Source organism: Genypterus blacodes, unplaced genomic scaffold (assembly GCF_046128005.1).
Source record: "Genypterus blacodes isolate CSIRO-AG114 ecotype Tasmania unplaced genomic scaffold, CSIRO-AGI_Gbla_v1 ptg000070l_1, whole genome shotgun sequence".
NCBI classification, from domain to species: domain Eukaryota; kingdom Metazoa; phylum Chordata; class Actinopteri; order Ophidiiformes; family Ophidiidae; genus Genypterus; species Genypterus blacodes.
This window is the reverse complement of record NW_027466880.1, coordinates 4083558-4106851: the sequence shown is the minus strand read 5'-3', so window position 1 is coordinate 4106851 and position 23294 is coordinate 4083558. Positions and strand designations below refer to the sequence as shown.

Below are 23294 nucleotides of genomic sequence, written 5' to 3'. Positions count from 1 at the left end.
GCAGTCTGACAAACAGGAACCACAAATATATGCAGGACACAGAGGACACACGTCGATAGTCAAACACACACGCACACACGTACGTATACGCCAAAGAACTCACACACACTCAATACACAAAGGGATAAACACAGCTTTGGCTGGACAAAATGAGGCTTACAGGTAATGCCTCTGTTGTTTCTGTCGACCAGAGAGCTGAGGCTTACTCAGACAAAGCATGAGGAAACATGCACAAAAGGGAGAATGCAACAGACCGGATTGATTTTGTGTGTCAAAATGCTGTCACCAAACTTAAGAGCCACTCCCTTTTCATGTCATTTAAGTTGAATGTTTGATTGGGAGATGCTTAGTGGGCAGGTGGGTGTGTTATCAGCCAAGCCATTAGCCTAGCAAAGTGAGTTCACCATTTGATAACACCACCCACTCACACACACACACACACACTCCAAGACAAGAGTATTTAGATAAGCTGGCTCAGATATATTTGGGGTAAACTTGGTAGTACTTGCTGCTTTATCAGCCTGTTGAAGAGACACTGATATTGATTAAGAATCAGTCCTTGCTCATTCTGGGTAACAAATACACCGTTTGTTTTCTCACACAAGGGGAAATTAAACTTACAAAGCTTAAACGAGCTGACATTTTGTGAAATGTCTGCATGGGGAGTGGAGAAGGACATTTATAGGAGTTTTCTGTCTGTATGTAGGAGGATCAGCGTGTTGTGTTTAGCCTAGCTTGGCTGCTGATGGCTGTAGTTGTTGTGGGGGATGGTGTCAGGACTGGCAGCTTGACCATCAAAGCAGCAGTAAAACTCTTTTAGCCTGTTTGCAAGGCACAGGTCATTTATGGACTAAGGAGGTTTAGGCTTGTAGTTTGTGATTTCTCTGAGACCCTTCTACACAGATGCATCATTAGCTGCAAACTGCTGCTGGAGTTTCTCAGAGTAAAGTTTTTTAGCATTTCTCAACGCCTTGCTAAATGTGTACTTAGCCTCTTTGAACCCGTCTCTGTCCCTGCTCTTTCTGCTGCCTTAGCTGCCTGAGCTTTACTGTGAACCAGGGTTTGACGTTGTTGTTACTCACTCTGGTGCTTGTTGGTAGACAGCTCTCCTCACAGAAGCTGATGTATGACGTCACAGCCTCTGTGTACTCGTCCAGACTGTCAGTGTCAGACCCGAAAACGCTCCAGTCAGTACAATCACAAGCACGCCTGAAGTTTCTCCAGAGCCTCATTGGTCCACTTCTTAGATGTCATCACAACAGCTTTACACAGTTTGAGTTTCTGCCTGTATGCAGGAATCAGATGGACCACGACGTGGTCCGAGTGTCCCAGTGCAGCACGGGGGACGGCATGGTATACCCCACTGACTGTGGTGTAACAGTGATCTAAAGTGTTCTCCTCTCTGGTTGGACATTTAATAAACTGTCTGTATTTAGGGAGTTCATGACTGATGTTACCTTTGTTAAAGTCGCTGAGGACAATAACTATGGAGTCCGGGTTGGTCCGTTCCACTCACAGTATCTGGTTGGCAAGTGTGCGCTGAGCCTCCTGCGTGTTGGCATGCGGTGGAATGTAAACACCGACCAGAATGAATGAAGCGAACTCAAAAGGTTTGCAGTTGATGATGAAAGTTTCCAGAGTAGGAGAGCAGAGCCGGAACAAACAAGCGTGCCGGCTAGCTTACCTCTCCTCCGCCGTTTCACTGCTTGGACAAGGGCTAGCGAACCCTTGACCAAAACGTCCAGTAAGTCCACAGATGTGACGAAAAACGTGGGAAACAAATCCGCTAGTAGTTCCCTTGATGTTCAGGAGCTCCTCTCTGCTGAGAGAGGCCCCGAGAGCAGAATTTGCCATGAAAATAACAAAAACAACAAAAAACAAAGCGCACCGAGGCAGCCATTTGTGGCGCTATCTTAGGTTCCATGCAGCGGTGTTCAGCCAGTGTGCGGTTTGTGTGGCCTCTGGCAATACAAATGATTTTAACATCACATGCCGTGTGTGTTCTGCATTGGCAAATTCATGCAGAACGTTACCAATATACATGTACAGAAAAGAAGAATGAATGCATAGACCAGAGTGAATGTGTGGAGCTGCTCGCTGAGTCCTTGAAGCCTCAGCCAGTTGATCTTCTTCCTCTCTCTCCTGCTTTATTATGGCACCTTAGATAAGCTGGCGAGGTAATGAAGGAAACACTGATTGAACCTGGGGAAACGTATACAGTGTGTAGGTGATTTTTTTCTTCTTCTTTCATTAATAAAGGAGTCAGGGTTTTTATTCATTCATTCATTCTTTCAGTCGATTTAAATTGGATTTTTTTTCCTTCCGCGAAACCAGTAGAAGCTGACAGAATGAATTACACGCACGAGAGGACAATAACAGCCAACTGAGACCAGATGAGTTGTCCACAGAGTTGCTCTTTATTCACTATCTGTCCCACATAACGGCACAGTTACATTTGCACATTCAGCCTCTTTCTTCTTTGTTTTTGAGGTCTGTGGAAAATTGTTCCAATTGTTTTTTTTTTGTGTAAGTATCTCGCCTGTCTTTTCCGCCTTGCATTGTGCGTCTGCCTATTTCAGCTTTTCCTTTTATCACTCCATCTTTCCCTTCCTCGCTCCCTCTCTCTCACACACACACACACAAGAGTAATTTCTTTATCACCACTTGCTCTTCATTTTGTCTGTTTCTGCCGCTTTAATCTTCTTTTGACAGTGCAGCTGATAAGATCCCACCATCTCCACTGATACGCTGCCTTTGAGATTATTCCTCACCGATTTAAATTTGCTTTGTTAAGACTTTTCATCAGCGATTATGAAAATCTCCACCGCATACTCTCAAGTAAAGATGTCTGAAATCAGGGTCATGAGTCTTTCGTGGGTGTGCATCAGTGGGCGGCGAATAGTAAACTGGGAGACGGCTTCTTGAACCTCACAGAGAATCAATGACACTCCCACAAACAGTGCTTCCCCATGGCAATGACTCACACTCTCGCCATGGGTTTGTTCCCATGCCAACTGGCTGGTTACCACTACAACGCGTGAGGCCGCAGATTCAGCCGAATCCGTGGAGAGCTCACCGGTTTTGTTGTTGAATTAACACTGAAACAGATATATGAGGAAAAAGTAAAAAACAGCTGAACTTTGAACTTGCTGGCACACACTCACACACGTATTTCTAAAGCTGTTCTTCTCTAGCTACACCTTATGTGTGAGTGACAAAAAATTAGCTTCCTCAGTTTGAGCTCATTGAGCCCATTTACATAACTACTTCGTAACTCGGGTTCACATCACATTGTCATAATCCGATGATGTCGTCGTTTTGCTGTGTTATAGTGAGGAGGCAGATCACACTCACCAAGGTAAACATATGCACAACCCTGTTGATTGTGTTTACCATTCCCCCCATTACACATGCAATTACTCTAAGCAGCCTCATTTGTACCATCTCACGCTTTGTCAGCCTGTAGTTTGCAGGGTAAGTTTTGACAGGAAGCCGGGGTAATGATTTGAATAGATCTCATGATAGAACAAAAGCTCTTCCACATGTCTGATTTTGTGTGTGTGTGTGGGGGGGGAGGGGGGAGGGGGGGGTGGGGGGGGGGGGGTTAAGACCTCTGCTGCAAACAAGGAGATTTCTTATTCTGCAGGTGATTTATGAAATCAATTTGTTCTGTTATCAGAGGTGGGAGTAAGATGTGAGAGTTGAGATCAGAGCACATGCGTTTCAACTTGTGGGTAGAGAGAGAGATGGGGTGGGGGCTTATATGTGTGTGTGTGCTCACATAATAGACATGTTACTACCATCCTGTGAATCCTGAAATAGTGATTGAATTTGGCAGGAAATCATTTTGCCTTTCTTTCAGTTACATCTCTCTTTCTCTGTGTGCAGTGCCGCAATCAACTGCCCATCATCACCACCACTGTCATCATCATCGTTTTCATGATCATCGTTATCATGATCATCACCATGATTACCATGTCTCTCCCCTCCCTTGTTCGTGTGGATGGATACATGATTTCCCCTTTACCCCCAAACATTGAGTGAGGCTACTGCAAACATCCTCCCCAACCCCTACCCACCCATGCTACACGTACAGTATAGATCACCCTGGAAACCGGAATAATAATGTGTGAATGTGTGTGTGTGTGTGTGTGTGTGTGTGTGTGTGCCGATATAATTCCTCACAATAGCCTCTGCCTCTCCTTGTCTCATTCAAGCAGAACCATCCAAATGCCATTCGAGGCGCTGGCAGCAAAGGGTGGGCATCAAACTCACCCCAGTCAGCCTAATGTGCTTCAGAACCTCTCCTCACGCACTCCCTAGAGAAACTTTGGGAAATGGGTGTGTGTGTCTGTCTCTGTCACTGTCTCTGTCTCTGTCTGTCTCTCTCTCTCTCTCTCTCTCTCTCTCTCTCTCTCTCACTCACTCTCTCTCTTGTTTTCTCTCTCTCTCTATCAAGTTTGATAGGGATGAGAGTGATATGAAAAAGAGAATTAGTTCTTTCCCCTCGTGTATCCTGGTTGAGACGCAGATAAGCTGTTTGTTTTGCCAAAGATGTCAAAGCAGCGAATGAGAAGTGACAGTAGCAGGGGCGAGATATTTCAAGATAAGCCTTGATGAATACTAGTTCATCTTAGGCCTGCCAGATGTGTAAAGGATTTACTTGGACCAAAGCTCACCGTACCCTCTGTCTAATTCTCTCTCTCTTTCTCGTCTTTTCTCCTCCTGCAGTGAAGTTTGAGGATTGCCAGCACAGTCCAGAGCTGGGCTTCGTCAGCAGCGACCCCAACTTCAGCGTGCGGCCCAATGGGGCAGTGTACACGGAGCGGGAAGTGGCCAACCTGTCTGAGCCCGTCCAGTTCATGGTGACGGCACGGGGGCTCCACGACCCGCACATATGGGAGACCACTGTCAAGCTAGCATTGGCTGGACATCCTCCCTCTTTACCTCTGACAAAGGTAATACATAAAAAAACACCATGTTGCTTTGCACCTCTGATCTACAAAGGTTGAAGTGCTCAAATTAAGTGCTGAAATTCCCCTGTGTTAATTATAATTAATTATTATAATAATAATTGGAGTTAGTGCCCTGTGTGTGTGTGTGTGTGTGTGTGTGCGCGCGCACCACAAATGGTGACCAGTAACCATAAATCAGCTGCTAGGCGTGTAATGGCCTAACGAGAACTGTGTGTGTAAAGTGCAATGGTGACGCCTGAGGAAATTAGAAAAAATAGTTCTGCTCCAGCGAACAATTTCTAGAATACTGACTGAGAAATATTTCAGGTTACTGTCATGGATTTCATGGAATCTCACTTTCCTCCTCTCAAATTTTTGTGGTCATACATCTGACCACAACAAAGACCCAACACTAAACTAACTATTGTGATTGTCTTCTGTCACTGTTGAAAATGTTTTATCCTCACATGGTTATTCTTTGGATTCAACAAAATTACAGAAGTGCCTTTTTTTAATTGTTGTAATCCAAGAGGCATTCGTTATATTTCCTGAAAAGCATCTACAGGCTGGAATTTTGAAAATCTCTCTTTGAAATGAGATTGTTGGCCGTGAATCCTACACTTCCCCTCTCTCTCTCTCTTTCTCTCTCTCTCTCTCTCACTCTCTCTCTCTCTCTCCCTCTCTACTCACTCTTTATCTCTTTCTCCCTCTGGATCTGGATCGGCAAAAGACAGCTGACCGCACCAATCACGCTTGTTGATAGAGTAGGAAGTAGAGGGGAAATTTTCAGTGCCTGGTATTTCATTCTCACTTTCTGTTGCCGTCACTCTTAACTTAGATTTGATCAAACTACATCCGCGGCACTAAAGCTGCAGCACGTCTGTGTGTGTGTGACATGATAGACACGCTCCTATCTGTCACTGAGGCTGTATAAGCCATGATAGAGAGGGTAGTCTCCACAAGACTAAACGTTACTGAACTAAACGACCGCCATTACTGAATTTCAATAGCGAGTATTCAGTTAAACGGCACAACTATTACCATTTTTCCTGCTGTAGTTGTTGAACGCCTTTGGGCTTCATGTTGAAAATGTCTTGTTTCTTAATCGTGACAAAAAGCCCAGAACTTGTGTCGCTCAACCGAAAAATCAAGCCGGGATTACAATTCTGCCCACTTATGACAGCGCAATAATGGAGACATGGGGAATAGTTGACATTGATTGAGCTAATGTTCCACCCTGCCAGAGTCTGCAAGGACCAGGTGATGTAGCGGTGCTGTATAATTATTTCCCCGCACGTTGTGGAGCGAGCAAGCAAGCAGCAGAAATGTTTTAAACATCTTGCTTCTCTTTGCTCCATGACAGTGTTTACATGTGTTCAAGTTGGGGGAATAAAATGAATTTATTTTCTGCCTTACTAGTGAGAAAACTGACTTCTTTGGGCTGTTTCATTAAATGGAGTGTCCTATCGTAAAGATGTGATTTTGCTGAAGTGGGTGAAAAACTTGTTTCTGCTTTTGCTCCGTGAAAATCCACAACAGTAATTATAATACAAAGGATATATTAAAATTGCCCATATATAAATATAAGAAATAGAGTGAAACACTGCCTTGCCATGCACCCGTGCATAATGGAGGACCTTTTAACCTCTTTCTCCTCATTTTCATCCACCATGTATGAGTAACAATTTGGTGGTAATGAAAACTGCTCTTTGTTTCGTAGGAATCATGGCCGGTCCAGTCTGAAAGAGGCAGTTTGTTTCCACTCTGTACACAGTGGTGAGGAGAGTTTCCCTTCATTTCACATGGCAATGGCAGGAAATGACTTCAGGCAGCAGACCCAGCAGACAGTTTTGAACCGCTGTAAAGTCACTCAGCCCCACAAACGATCCAGGGGCTCCATGGGCGCGAGGTTGCGTCACTCACTGTCCCTGGACTTCCTCTTTCCCTGTCTTGCTCCATTAGTCAGGAGTGCCCGGAAGATCTTTTCCTACGTGCGTTCCAATCTTTGGGTTTGGTATCGCGTGTACACCAGGTGTGCTCACTAGCAAAACCTGGACTAGAATTTGAGGCCACCATTGCCAGCGAAAGACATGCAGAAGAGCAAGGTCATAGTCTCTCAGTGTATTGGTGTCTACGTCTGGGACACCAAGCAAAACTCTGTTGCAGTCTTTAGGCTTGTCACTAAGTCGCCGATCTCCAACCGACCCAACAAGCAAATGAGCTTATCCACAAAACATGATATTGAGAATATAACGCGAAGAGCAAATACAATTTTAAAAAATTTAGATTTTGACAGCAACGTGCAAAGGAGGGAATGCTGTTGTAAGGCCACAGTCAAGGTGAACAGTTATGGCTTTTGAATAAGGGAATGTGGCGGCCTGAGGCAATCTGCCCTCACTGACCTGTTCAATCTGGCCGTGCTGGTGCACAAACCTGCATTAATCTGCCATTTTGCATATTAACCTTGAATCAAATGAGTAATTTTCAAGGTGTTGCTCCAACAGAAAATGATTACCAACCTCTACTGAGAATTTTAGCCACAATAAACTCATTATTTTTGGTTTCATGGCCTTTACATTCACTGTATACAGTATGTATGTTAGTTGAAAGTAAAGCTGTGCTTGTCTCAGAGCTTTCTAGCATAGCAATGCAGCTGTTTCCATTAAAAAGATGCAATTAGCAAACTGAACACTACTAGCCCAGTGCCAAGGAACAGATGGATAAAGTTGGCAAAGAAAGAACATTAACTTGCAGATTCCCAACCCCATATATATGTTGCACACTTGTGAAATGAGGCCATCCACAAGTGTGTAGTTTCTGAAAATTTACTAAACAATCTACAAGACACAAAATTACACGAGAGCAATCAGCACAGCACATCAGCTCAGTGTCCAGACAACAAAACTGTAAAATTGATACTGTTTACACAAGCTAGGAATATTCTTCAGCATTACAATTACTCTCTGTTAATACTGTGTGTGTGTGTGTGTGTGTGTGTGTGTGTGTGTGTGTGTAACGGCAATACATTACATGACACCATTCATATGACTAGAAAACGTTGTACACCAGGATTTAACATACTTTCCATTCCCACAATGTCTAGCTCATCTTAATTTGGCATAGCTCTCGTCAATAACGTGGCCAGGCATTCTCCACGACTAGCATAAGCACTGTAACCAGCCGTTCTTTTCCTCTAGTGTGTGCACTGCTACAAATGCAACAAACTTCATGTTTCTTATTGGAAACATTGCTACGCCTGCAAGATACAAAATACACAATAGCAATCAGTACAACATCTCTTTCATTTTATTAACAAGAGATATTTACAAAAATAACAAATGTGATCAGACACAAAGTGAATCTCTTTGATTCTTATATACATTTATCATGAATTACGCAACACTAAACAACACATAACATACAAAAACAGTGATTGGGAGAACAGGTCAATTCACAGTGTGCCGGGTCGTGAGGTGAATTAAGTCCAAATCTTAGGGTCGCCCTTTGGTCCTCTGCTTGGATGATCAGGAGTTTGTTAGGGCTGCAGTTCATCACCTTAAGTCTCTTAAGTGACGCATAAAGTTGGTCAATCTTTCACGTAAGGAGGGGTTTTATTGTCCAGTGTCGTATAGTCAATGAAGGACGTTTGTCTCCTTGATTAGGTTTCAGGGTAATGTGAGGATGTGTGGTTTTATTCGTCTGCGTTGCATTGTGGTCCGGTCCCAGACAGGAGACACGTAAGACGTTCATCAGGCGGCCGGAAACACGACGTCATTCAGATCGTGTCGACTGAATGTAGAAGAAGACGAGCGTGAGATACATCTTTTCTGATAAGATGTCAGTCAGCTTGTTTTGTAGTTCTTTAATCACGTTGTAGCCATAAATCAATTATTGCACTGAAACATGCACAAACAATAACTTCCTGCATGACCTTGTGTGATTCCCAGGATTTGAAACGTTAACTTTTCGCTGTTATCACTGCTGTGTTTTTTGAAAGCCGCGTCTCATTTTTCCCTTTTTCACAGTTTGGTAAACAGACATGGTGAGGTGAGCGGTTGTTATCGGAGCAAGCCGTCCCTTTTGTTCTGAAAGTCAATAGTAATTTTAGAAAAGAGGTTATCATAATCACATCGCCCCCAACCGCGACGCCCAGCAGTCTGTCGTCCCCGTGGCAACGCTTCAGAGAGGAAAAAAACAGCTCCAGGCATCCTTGTGATCCCCGCAGCAGATCAGCCGCCACTTCATTTTGGTCAGCGTCGTTCTATGCACATAAGGAGGCAGCTAACTATAGACATTGTATTGTTGTTCACTAATCCAGGCTTTGTTGCAAGGCAGCAGGTTGCTTTTAATGACTGACTGACTTCACTTTCTCCCTGTGTTTGTCTCAGCAGAATATGCCGACCTGCCTACGTTATCCTCCACCGACGTTGCAGTGTAGTGTATCTATAGAACCATAGGCCCTTCTGCCACAATTACTGAAGGTATCCAGGCTATCAGGCCTCACACACTTAGTGTCTCCCCACACTTTAATGATTTCATGGCAAGTTGGTTTACCTTCTCCTCCAGTTTAGAGTCCATCAGTTATGCACCACTGAAATTGTGGTCGACTGGTCAAGGGAACGGAATTTAGTGATCATTTGATTTGCATTTCCCCCCTTCACCACATTCTCCTCAGACAGCCTCACCTGTTCCAAGTAGATTGCAGCAAACAGCATCAGGGAGGTGGAACGTAGAAACCTGTTACGTGTTTGCCGTGTGCATAGTTTCATTATGTTAACAGTCCAAACCAGACATCTCAAGTGGCAGGCAGCACTGATGAGATTGTTAATACGTTTTATAGATTTAAATCTTTTATGTGTCTTCACCTCACTTTGATCTCATGGCAGAATCATCTATACTGAAGACAACCGCTCTGATCTTTTTTTTTTTTTTATCATTGTGACCCACCAGGGGAACACAACACTATACAGCACTACAGACATGAAAAAAATATCATCAAAGAATCAAACCAGCCACACAGACTGGGCGCTGAATACATATTGTTCTGCCTGTTTGTCGGACTGATAACTTCCAGATGTCAGCTCCAGGGCTCGGGGGCCACGGGCCAGAAGAATGCCCAGACACTGTGCAGGCTGCCTACAGCACCGCGCTGCCAGCTGGCCTGCTGCCCTGCTGCCTCTGGCCTGCTGCCTCTGGCTTTTAGGAGCCTCGGGACATCAGGGACAGATTTCACACAAACTGATCATTCGTCAATCCACATAAACACACATTCACACACACACACACACATATATATATATATATATATGCATACACACAAATGTCCTCACACGCATGTTCAGGCATTATTTTTAGACTTTTCACCATGTGTATACTTGGTTGCACCGAGGCTTACACACATGGCCCATATGTGCATACAGGCATGACTGCACATGCTAACACCCCACAAGTGCACACAGCAAATACACACACTTTCTAACAAATAAAACATAATGGTTCCTACCTTCCAGGCTGCCCACTGAGAGCTTGTTACAGCTTTTGTTTGGCTCCTTTGTAATTTTGGTGTTCCAGCAGCCTATCATCTGCTGTGCTGTTTAAAAGTGACACATGCACTGCAATACTAATATCATCCACTAGCAGCCTTACAAGAAACTCTCCCTTTCATTTATCTCCCTCCTTCTCTTACAATCTCCTACACTCTTCCTCATCTCTGTTCTGGTAACAGGATTGTGGGTGGTTGTGGTTCGGTTGCGGGTCAGATGCCTTGACCTTGTTGTCAGGCCCCATGCCCTGCTTTCGTCACCAAGCCGAGTGGCTCTTGGAGGCAAGCGGCGCAGCAATTTATTGTGCTCTTGTGCCGATAGCCTGAGAGGGAGATAAGGACTTCATCAGACAAACACTGAGGAGGAAGAGCAGTGCTGCAAAATTTTGTGTGTGTTCTTTACTCATACCCCGTATACGTATATGATATAAACAGAGTGACGGTGAGACACACACACACACACACACACTGTGACTAATTCGACCTGCCACCCACGTTGCCCTACTGCCGCGACACCATTTGGTACCTGGACTTGCTTTGGATGAGTGGCGCTGCAACAAGACTTATCTGCTAAACATATCTGCTCCTCTCTTTCCTCCCGCTGTCCCCCAACCAGCCAATGGGAGGCAACACCTCTGAAATCCACAGCCGTGGCTACCCGGAGGCCCTGCACTGAGTTCACATCTCTCTAACCCCACAAATCTGTGAAGAATTAAAACAAAATCAGAAAAATGCACACGGTGTTGGCTTGGTTTTAGCTCGCCGTCTGCCTCTGTGACAGGCGGCGCAGGTGTGTATTGATAGAATGAACTGTTTGGCCTGGCAACGTGTGTGTGTTTGTGTGTGTGTGTGTGTGTGTGTGTGTGTGTGTGTGTGTGTGTGTGTGTGTGTGATTAGGTGTGTTCCAGGTGGGAGGATAAGCAGGAGGATTTCCACTGTGCATCAGGGGACAGAGGCACCCTACCCGTGTCGGCATGTATGGGATGTGTGTTGAGCCAACAATAGGATTAGGGGATTACAGCAATATAGCCGTCTTACACATGAGAACACTATGGAGGATAGGCGCAAAAACAGTCTTTTACACACCCTTATAACCTTTATTTCACTGGGGGAGACGAGAAAGAACACAATCTGCTGCAGCCTGGGGGATTTGTTGCAGCAGGTGGAAGGGTTGCAGTCACACACACACACACACGTTAGAAACCAGGGCCTCACGTGACGTTCAGAGGGCCGCGCCACACAAACTAGAAGCAGCACACTACCACCAAAGGTACCAAAGGTGCAGGTGTTTTTGTGTGAGGAGAGACAACTAGTATAAGAATGGGCAAAGACGCATTGACAGTAGAATGCAGCAGAATACTAATAGATACTATGACATATATACAGCAATAATAGAATTGGAGATTCAAGGTTTTCCACTGTGTAGTTTCGTAAGTTATTCTAAAATAATGATGAATACACACACACGTATGGGGCGTATTCATAATGATGAATACGCCCCAGTATCCCAGTGTTTGTGATCATTCCTGTGTCACCATTACAGTATCAGTTAAGGTTTATTTATTTGAAGGGATAGTTCACATTAATACGCTACCTTACAGCGTACATGTGCCAGACTTTCATCTGTAGTCCCTAGTTTGTGTGTATGGTTCTATACATGTGAATCATTTATCTAGCACATGTAACTGAATCAGTAATCTTACAAATTGGAGATATACAGTGGTTTTCATGATAAGAAACTCCAATGTAAAGGCGTTAATTGAATTGCACAAACACTCCCAAATATATATATACATATCTCCCAAAACTGGAGCCAGAACAGACAACTAAATAAAAGCCTGTCTCTCTTTATTGTGCTCTTGAGCTCCTAAAAGACGTAGCGCCAGGGCCTTAAACAACATAAAAGCTTTTTATCCAACAAGGTCGTATTTTATTAACTTATTTTCAAATTTAAGTTTGAAACCAAAACGAGTCAAAGATGAATACAGTGTGAAAGTGCATCTTCCTGTGAAAGTCACATAGTTTTGTTGGTTTGGGTGATAAAGAAAGAGTGTGCTGCCTCTGTGGATGTAAACCCCAGCATGGAGCACAGGTGCCACGCTTTCAAAGACGGGTGCCGGGGGCTCGGCCAGGCGCAGCTTAGGTGACTCGCCAAAGGGCCTGGTCAAATGAGATGCAGCAGCACTCAGAGAGAAAAGTTTTAGATTTCCTTATGTTTACACTTAAGTAGTTTTACTCTTCATTTGACCCCCAGTATTTTACTTTCATTTTATGGCTCTTGATAGATTACTCTTCTATCTATCCTGCCACGACAAATCTTGAAATGGTTGTGTACCTCGCTTCAGTCGAAAAGATTTGGCATGAAATGACGTGTGTGTGTGTTTCTTTTTTCAGGTTGGCATAGAAGAAATGCTGTCACGTGTGTGGGACTCGCAGCCAAGACTGATCAGGTTTACGCGGAAACACCAGCGAAGCTCCTCTGCCAACGGGCTGCGCAGGCAGAAGAGAGACTGGGTCATCCCACCCATCAATGTGCCTGAAAACTCCAGAGGACCCTTTCCCCAGATGCTTGTCAGGGTGAGTGTCACTCATACCAAATGTCTGTGTGTTGTTGTTGATGTTGTTGTACGGATAACTTCAATCTACGTCTGCCGGAAGTGACCTATGGAGAAATTTGAATCTCAGAGTCAATCAGAGGCCGTCAACTTAACAGGAAGTTGACCAAAGAGTGCGTTTAGCCATAGTAACCGCTAAAAAATCTTAGTCCCTGAACATCAGGAGGTATAAAACACTCAAAACACAGAAGATAACACACAAATTAGCAGCTAATGGGCAAGTTGTTAGCTAGCTACCAAGTGCTGTGCTACTGCGTCATCAACAATGGGAGTGCACAGACAAAATAACACTTACTGTTCTCGATGCGACACTGGGTTGGCTCAGTGTGTGGATCTGAGGCAAAAACAAAGATGTACAACCCACATATTCTCTGGTAAGTGCTGACTTTGGCCAGGCGGAGCGAAGTTGAGAATAAACCGTAATATCTCTCATCACCTGGAGGCCCACAGAATCAACGTTTCAGTATTTTTTCTTTGGAGCACACCCAGCAGGCCTAAGGAGCTGCACTTCTCCCATTTAAGTCACAATGCCAGATGATTTGTCTGCTGTGCCTCCCGGCTCCACACTCAGAGGTAATCCACGCTTGGAAAGTCCACAAAATACACACCAAGTTTTTTTTGTTCTCAGAATAATATGTCGAAGGATTTACTATTATAGCTGCTGGGTTGTATTTGACATCACAGTACATGTCTCTGCCCATTCCACAGATAAATGTATTAAAAAGGGAATTATATATACCATGCGTCTTGGGATCTCAAGCACCACTGGGATAGGATGTATGTTAGAACTGCTAGCAGACATTTGATGTGTTATGTCCCATTTTGTAGTGGGGAGTTTGTGTTAAATATTTGAAAGTTCAAAAGTTGAAAGTTCGAAATCGAAATGCATCAATGTCCACTGAAACCAGACCAGTCCTTCCCTTCTTATTTCCAACATCATTTCACTTTTTGATCAGTCCGTGTTGAACAAATGTGGCTGGACACGCCCACAATGTACCAGGGTTATGAGTGAATATTTTGCTAGCATCCATCCTGCTTCTCAGAATCGTGGGTTTAAAGAGTTATTGTCTAAAAACGTTGCAAAGCATTGCGTATGATTCCAAATAGACATCAAAATTAAAATGACATTAAATCCACTATAAAGTTAAACATTGTGCATTTTTACTTAACTTACCCTGTGTGCTCTTGATTGCTCACATTCCAGTTTTTCAGACACATCCAAGCATTTGCCTCAAATTTCTACCATCGCATATTACAAAGATAAAAGGATGAAAGTACCACCAACTATTACCGCGAGTTCACTGAGGGTAAAAACGGAGAACGTACCATGCAGCCAGCTGACAGCAATGGATGCTGAAGAAAATAAGTATCAGGAGTAATTTTCTGAGGAGGCGTTGTACTGTCGCTCTGTGATATTACTCTCCTCACTCTCTGCTTCTTATCAGTCACCCAGACAGATGCGGCGCAGCTTTCTGCAGGCATTTCTCACACACACTCACACATGCAAGTCCCTCACGCCCATTTGTAGAGAGAGGCTTACACCCCCGGATTACCAAAATCGCCTTTCGCCACTGCCTCTGCAAGAAGGCAGATTTTCCCGCTAAAGTGCAGAAACACTCACACCCTCACAAAAACACACAGTTGGGTCGCGTCGTGTCGGGGATGTGCTGAATGGCGCCGCCTCGCCACAGAAATGAACCCCTCCATTATCCCCTTTTGACATGTTGTGTGTTAGACATTTTGTGTGTGTGGCCCTTGGAGTTTTAAGATTTGGTGCTCTTGTAGTGTGAGTGCGTGTGTGTGTGTGTGTGTGTGTGTGTGTGTGTGTGTGTGTACGTGTGTGTGTGTGTGTGTGTGTGTGACTTGGTATGTATTATACTTTCAGATACCCAATGTGAGTTTGTACGTCCGTGCATTAGTCTACACTGTATGTGCCGGTTGTGTTGCAGTCATGTGTGCGGTGGGTCAAGCCTTTAGCTATAGCTGAAAGCACTGCACCATGGGAGATGTGATTCATGCTGTCCATCGCTCTGTGAGCTTCTCTATTCCCAATTCTCTCTGCACCACAACTCTCCACTCTGACAGGCAGCCAAGGGAAGGAGCATTGGGGATTTAGTGCTTTATCTTGCCAGTCTCAGAAGTGGCCGAGAACAACCTTTAAAGCTTACGCACTTGATTTCCGAACACGCCAAGTCTCCTGTGCGCTGGAAATGCTTTGACTGTTCTCCACTCCTGTTTCTTACAGTCGGGCCTTCACATCGTCAGGGTCACCAGGTTTAAAAAGACTAATTAACCCTTAGAGTGTAATAACCCCTTTGCAACTGCCGAATAATGCAAATGCCTGTGAAAGCGTGTGGTGGACATGGTGGCATGACACACATAAAGGCATATGGACCCTCTGCTTTTATAGGATCTTTGATTGATCCCGGCTAAAACGGCAACCTCAGTTACACAGGCAGAAGTCCTTTGTGATTTAATGTAGAATTTGTCTTTGTTTTTACTGAACATTGATTTTGCTGCATCCCCTCACGTCAACAATACGTAGCATAGCAGTTCAAGGCAATTTGACCAGCTGTTCAGTTGAACTCAGTTCTTAAATTACAATCCAATTTTAGACAGTGAACTCGCTTGTATTCACTGAGAGCCATTCACACTAAAGGGTCACGCTGCAAACCTTAATGACACCAAAAGCCCTTGTATGATTCCCATTTGACACAAGCAGTCACCGAGTCAACGGTGTGAGCAATGCTTAGAGGATGTCTGGGAGGTTAAGTGCAGTCATTAGACCCAAATGTTAACACTGAATGTGAGCTGCCCTTTATCCAAAAGGCTTCAAAAGTTCAAACTAGTATGGTGAAAGATAATTTAGTATCCGCCGCTTTTACAATGATGTTACGACATATTAGGTGGACATGCAGGCTTGGTTTCTACTGAACAGAACTGTTTCTAACACCAGCAAAGGCCCTCTGGATGACTGAGAACCTTAGTAGACTTGTCTGGAATTCTGTGTGGACTTTTCATGTTATCACTTACTGTACTGGAAAGTTGTGTTAAGTTTGAGCGTGTCTGTTACCTTTCTAAAGAAGCAGATGTAGAAGATGGATGTGTGGATCACAGTAATGTTGTTAAGATGACAGCATACAGCACTGAAACATTCTCGGGAGCAAGAACTAAAATCATAAATACACAAGAAATAGTGTAGCTGTGCTGTGTTCCATTGTTGTCCATTTTTACCCTGACACAAGCAGTTCACTCATGAAGAACCACAAGTGGTGCTGCTTTGTTGGCATTGATTTACTATTGTGCTTAAATGGAATATGCTTCCAAGCTTTTGCTGGCAAATTATTTGACTTGACAGAAGAAAGTGCAGCGTGGATGGAGGGATTGAAAAACAGCTTGAGTTAAATGGATGCTGAGGTAGATGGCAGAAATGGAGGAAGGGGGTGCATGGGTTGGGGGGTGGAGGCTGAAAAATTGAAATCGAAAAAAGATTGAAAAATGAAAGGAGAAAAAAAGTGTGGAGAGCACTGTAAATCTGTGAGGTGAGGGAGGGCGCCATTAGTTTCAGGCCATTTGTGGCATTCTCATCTCAACCGTCTCCTGCAGTGCCTAACACCAGGGCCAATGAGGCAAAACTGATGGAAAGGAGCCGAAATATGAAAGGGAGAGATCCTCCTTTCATTTCACCATGCCTCAACACCGCCTCCCTTTATGGCCCGGAGATGACGCAAGGACAAGAACACAATAATTAGGGTAATAGTGAAAAAAAAACTGATTGGAGGATAATAATTTAGTGAAGTTGTTTTGGGCTTTGTTTAGAAGGTACAGACGGAACTTGTTGAGACAGAATCCAGGGATGTTTGAAATCATGCAAATGCAATTGGGGAGGTTATTTTGATCAAATTTAGTTCACTCACTCTAAGGAACACTGTGAGCCAGGAGAAAAGTGTGGCTTCTTTTGGGAGCACTTTCTCTCTGTATTATGTTCCTTTTGATTGGGGCTAAATGGAACTCTAATGATATATATAATATATAACCTTCGTCATAAATGCCTATTTACATTTTTTCTAGGAATTAAACCCTTATGGTGAATAGGCAGTTAGTGATTTGCTTAGGCTCGTTATTGTGAATAGCCCATTACAGTAGAGCTGGTGGATAATTTGATGCAGTGCAGTGCAGGTTTGCTGTGTGTTCCAGTCCCCAGCCTGATCATTTAGGTTCAGGGTTTTATCAAAAGCAAAGAGCAGCACAAAAAAAACACAGCAAATGCCTCACTTTGTCAAGCTGTCATTCCAGTGTGCGTGTGTAGGGGGAGGTTTGTTTTGTGATATCGTAATTTCTGTTGTGCTGTTTGCTCAACACCCTAAATGAAAATACAGTGGTTTATTTACAACCTCATATTGCAGAGTGTATTTCATTACAGCTCATAATGAGCTCATAATATGCTTTTCGGATACGCTTGTTTTGTCTGCAATATTATTACGTCCCCTTGTGTATTGAAACACGTTGTATCCATTGTCTCTATTTGGTGTGCGCATGTGATAAAACAACATCGCCGTGCATTATTCAGCAGCACATCTAGCAGTTGAAGGAGTTCATGACCCCAGAAATACATACTTTAACATGAATTACTTATCATCGTATGGTGGATCGACAAGTTAACACTTACTCACTCACCTACTATGAGAGAAGTAGTGTAGCAGAGATGCATTTTAACAACAAAATAATCCTTATGTATTTTTGATTCTTACTAACAACATCTTCATGTCTCTGTTCATTTCAAATATCTGTATTTGTATCTGTAATGTTGCGAGGTAAACCTCCAGAGAGATGTGTGGTCCTGTAGCTACCCCAGTGGCGCCCTGTGAGTCTGTTTGGTAGTCAACACAAAACACTGGATCATATTAACAACAACACCTCGTCTGTCCAAGATTGTCAAAATTGGTTAAGCTTTAAGCTGGAAGCAGCAGACAGCTTGTTGACATTTCTCTGTGTCAGGTTGGGTTATAATCAGGACACAACACCGGACATGCAAAGAGTCTGCCCCAGAAACCAGGAGTTTCATGGTGTTAAATCATCCACAATAACAGCAAAGTCTCCGAAGAAAGTTTCTGTACCTTTAACAATGCTCCTCTTACTTTGCTGTTGCAAGATGCTGTCGATCAGGAGGTGCTGACAAGAACACATCCTCCAAAGCAAATGTGCTAACTAATGCACTTGTCTCGGCATCTTACGGGTTTGTTTGTTCCTTAGGAATAGAAAGCCTGGGAAAATTAGTTTTCAGTCGGGGCTGATGATTAGGTGTTAGAGGCACCAGATTATTCAGGTAATTTGTCACAGTTGTGATTGGTTCATAATTGCCTCTGTTTCACACAAGGCTTTTTGCAAGGCTTCATCTTCACAAACTTGTACTTTTAGAATAAAACAGAGGATTTGTGCAGCTTGCTCAAAAACATGATAAACCTCTCCCATGATGCTGCATCAGTTCCAGTCACGGTGTGAATAGTTTGTTTTTGTGACTAACCCAATTATATCTGAACATTGCTTCACAGAGGTGAAAGGTGGCAGATTTGGGACTGAAGATTTTGCAGAATGTTTGCTTACATCTTTATACTGCTTCTACATCTTTATACTGCATACATGGATTGAAAACACAGCTGCTGATCTGGTGTTTTTTTTTGCAGGGAATGCATTTTTGTTTTCCAATTTGTTGGTGGTATAGCTGCAGAAAGTGTAGACTAGGAGGATATGTGTATATACTGAATGTGTGTGTGAAATAGTTCCCAATCCTTCCTCTGTCTCTCATGAAAGAAATTCGATGAATGGATCTATTTTGAACGTAAATTTACCATTCTTTTACGTTCTTTGAAGCGTTACTCTTGCTCAAATACAATATATGATATAATTATGGTATTTCCCTGTGCCTTGCACTGTTTTGATCATATCTCATTTTAATCATGTTGTTAAATGTCTGGTAGAAATCAGCTTCCCTGTAAGACTTCCTTCACTGTCTTGCATATATTTTGACACGGTGGGGAAATAGAGCCTTCATGTTTTCCATTTGGGATTTAAGATATTCATATTTTTCCTTGTAGACACCCTTGGTGTTCTCATACCACCACATCAGATCAAACCGTCATCTAATGTGGCTGCTGTAGACTGCTGTAGTATGCGGGTGGTGGTTGAATGTGTTAAAATGTGTGTTTCTTTACCTTAAGTGGAGCTGCTACGTGAGCCCACAGATACAATAACGTACATGTATACTTACTGTACCTAATAAACTGCTCAAAGGCACACATGAGATGATGACAACAAAACAAACTAACACATTCTTCAAATTGGACCAAAAATGATATAAAAAATATATAAAAAATCACATAACATTGAAACATAAACCGAAAATCCTACAACAAAAGAGAATTGTGTGCATATCTGCGTGTGTGTGTTTGTGTTTTTTCTTCATGTATGTTCTCTCACATCGCTCTTTGTGCCACGTGTGTGTATGGCACAAAGAGCGATGTCATTCTCTTTTGTCATTCTTAGCTTCCCCAGTCAAACAATTAAGAAGGTGACAGTCCCATTAGAGCTGGCCTCGGCACAACAAAAGGCCGAGTGTTGTTGTGAGTGACATGCCGCTCTGCCTCTCACTAAATAACTGTCAACCGCCGCTTGTGCACTCTGACCCCTCTGGCAGCCTCCCTGTGAGTCGCCTGGACTTCCCTCCAGGCGACTCACGTTGGCAGCCTTGCCGCCCCCCTGAACCAAGGATGTGGTTTGCAGTTTGTCAGTGCAGGAAGGTGGGTGGAGGAAAAGTGCTACGATAGCAGAAAGCCCTTTACTGCCCCCCCTCTCTCTCTAAGTCTTCCAGCATCCAGGCTTGTCCTCTGGTCCTTTAACTCTCTGGACTCTCTTTGTGCAGAATGGCTCCCTCTCTCTCTCTCTCTCTCCCTCTCTCTCTCTCTCTCTCTCTCCCTCTCTCGCTCTCTCTCTCTCTCTCTCTCTCTCTCTCTCTCTCCCTCTCTCTCTCTCTCTCTCTCTCTCTCTCTCTAGCTTGTTGTGAATTAATGCCATTGTTAATGCAACCACACCGCTGGTACATTTCAACAGGGTTCTCTCCTCTCACAGAGCTCATTCAGATCTCCTGGCTAATGCAGTAATTGGGTTTTGTGAGTCACTTCTTAACTTCGATTAATATTTGTTCTCCCTCTAATTGTCTCTTTTTCCAATCCGACATTTCATTCCGCCGTTTGGTTAATGGTCTGAGGTGGAGCAGTAGTGAGGGTGTGTGTGTGTGTGTGTGTGTGCGTGTGTGTGTGTGTGTGTGTGTGTGTGTGTGTGTGTGTGTATGTGCTTGAAAAATGTATTAAATCTATTTCAGGGTAGATACAAAATGTTAAAGCTTTGCAACTTCTTTCTCTCCTCTGGGTTAATGATTAATGGCGTGGAGGATTCAAACATGAAGCAGGCTGGGAGGATATTTTAATTTAAGCAGACACATCTGAAAAGTTCATGGTCAAAAACTTGAGGAACAACCCCCACGTCTCCGCCACATGCGCGTAGGATAAAACTTTCCTGCCTTCAAAGAGTTCACGTCTGCTTTTTAAACGAGAGCCCAACTCCTCCTTTTGAAGGTAATTTATTTGATATTCCAGAGGCATTTGGGGAAGCTTGCTTTTCTCTATTAGGCCTATTGCAAAAATGATTTACTTGACAAAACTGGGAAATATGTTTTCCTGCTCCTTCTTCTCCCACACTCACCTAACTGGAATGCCTTTCTTTCCTTGCACATCACAAGAGCGCCATCGCTACGGTGAAATAGATCTGCCCCCAAAACAAAAGCCTCAGTCTATTATGCTTCAAAACGAAATTCCACCTCACAGATACATTTCCTCTTAAAGTGAAAGGATTCAGTTCAATCGACCAACGTTAGGAAATGGAAGAGAATAGCCGAAAAATAATGTCAGTGCCAGAACGGAGCACAGCGTCGGTGGGTGGCAGTGCTCGCTCGTCTGTATTGATGGGTCTCTCGACGCCACTTCCTTCCCACTGGGAGGGACGGAAGGAGGGCAAGCAGGAGAGTGAGCGGGCAAGTGAGAGAGAGAGACAAACGGATGTGACAGCGTGAACACAAGACAGTAAGGGGAAGAGAACATACAGTGGAGAAAGAAGGTGTCAGGCAAAAAATATATATAAATATTTCAGAGGCTCATGGAGCTTGGTTCATTTCCCATTCAGTTTGGGAGCCTTAATGGAGGCACCTGCTGGCAGACGTTCTTTATGAGCGTCGGCGATAAGTGTGTGCGACGGCGCCTGTCAGCGGCTCTGACTTGAGAAATATTAAACCTGAGTTTGCCGGAGCTTCCAGACCTCCTTGCAAAACTATTTTTAAAGCCATTCGTACCACTCTTCCCTCGCGACAACGCTAAAACCGACAGCTTTTAATACAATACAAGCATTTTGTAAGTTTTGAAGGCAAAAAACTTGAAGGTACTGTACTTTCCCCCCTAATTGGAAATGTTGTTTCCCAGTTTTGTCTGCCTATCTACCTGTTTTCCCTTTCATCACCCGGGCTGCGTCGTTTTGTTGGGTGTTTATGTGGACGGCCCACCAGCCAGTTGAATTCCTCCCCCTCATCATCAAAAGCGGGCCAGATCCGCTTTGAAGAGTAACAAGCACACAGCAGGATGGATCAAAGCAATGAAAAGCTGAAATCTAAGAGGAAGTTATAGAAGCATGGTGTTTCTGCCATCTACCTCAAGTTCAGCAAAACAGAAACAGATATAGTATAAGAGCATGCAGACTTTATCAAACTCAGCCACGCCTTTGTGATTGGCAGTTGGACGGATGCTTTTTTATTAAACCGTTGGTACCGATACTGGTACTGTTGTCCCTGTATGCCCATGAGTGAGTGCAGAGGTGAATACTCTAATCTTACCGGTGACACTTAGAGCAGGACCACTTTCTTTTAAGAGGAACACTCTGCAGACAGGAAAATCGTTCATTCATTCCAGCACCATAATCTGATGTTTTTTTCGGTCAGTCGGCTCTGCTCTGAAACGCCTTCACCCACGTCATCAGGTGGCCTGATGAAAAAAGAAGAGTCAACGTAAATAAACATGGAACATCATTTTCCATGACCTATCAAATGCCACATGCCATTCTTCCTTTATTACACAGTACGTGTCTCATCCAGGAACACATTGGTTGCCTTTTCCTTTACTGTTATTGCCTGTTTGTGTGTGTGTGTGTGTGTGTGTGTGTGTGTGGAGTTCAGTCCTTCGACCACCATGTCATAGACATTCTATAAAATTGTCATCTGAGCCCAGCAATGTAGATAGCTGACATTCTGCTGCTCTGTAAACTACAGCGTGATGTATTCACAAGCTTCAACAATTTCCCATTTCATTTTTTTCATTTTTTAACCCTCCTGGTCAGAACAGCCACTGGAGCAGTTTCTATGAGCTGGATCTGCTCTTATAGATGTGAGGCTTGTGTTTCTATTTCCATCCAAGGTTTTGAAAGCTGTTGTGGGCTCAGTTGGTCCATGATCTGAGGAAATGTTCATTATGGAAAAGTGATGTTCTTCTTTTCCTTAATTGGTATTGTTTCTGGCACATGACAGCCTAAGTGTCGTAATAAGGAATTGCATGGCAGCGCTGAAATGCTGCTCTTAACTAGCAGCTGATGAGATATTTCCAGCCAAAGAACAAATGAAATGAAATGAGGGGCACATTTGTCTTCATTAACATAATTGAAAAATATTTTAATATCAAACAAAACTACAATAAAATCAGCCGGCTTTGGTCGGGCGTTTAGACTGTAGCTTTCGTTCGGTAAATTGCGTCGTAAACAGAATGCAGATTCATGGATTTGTAAATGTGTTGTGTTGGTTGTATTGCCTTCACATTATCATCACATTTACATTAGCGCCTTCAATTATGTATAAAACAAGATCCCTGCGTGCTCTGGATATCACTCTACGTGTGCTGGCAGAGGATAAAAACGCACTCACATTGCTCTGCAGTGTCACCAGCGGTCATAAACTCCCTTTAAACTGCACGTCGACTTATTTGCAGCAAACCTCAAGTGCACTTAAATACAAAATAAATGTAAGAGGCGGGCTTCATTATCCCCACAACATTCACTAATTTAACCAAACTAGCATTTCAGTTAGATAATTGA

At 43.6% G+C, this 23294-nt stretch overlaps 1 protein-coding gene across 1 annotated transcript in view; it reads left to right on the top strand.

Annotated features, from left to right (window-relative positions):
• Positions 1 to 12906: 12906 nt before the first annotated feature.
• Positions 12907 to 23294, top strand: part of cdh4 (cadherin 4, type 1, R-cadherin (retinal)) — a 48167-nt gene continuing 37779 nt past the window's right edge. The window contains exon 1 of the mRNA XM_076156746.1: positions 12907 to 13074. Within this exon, the coding sequence (XP_076012861.1) occupies positions 12907 to 13074 (168 nt within the window). The remainder of the gene's footprint in view (positions 13075 to 23294) is intronic.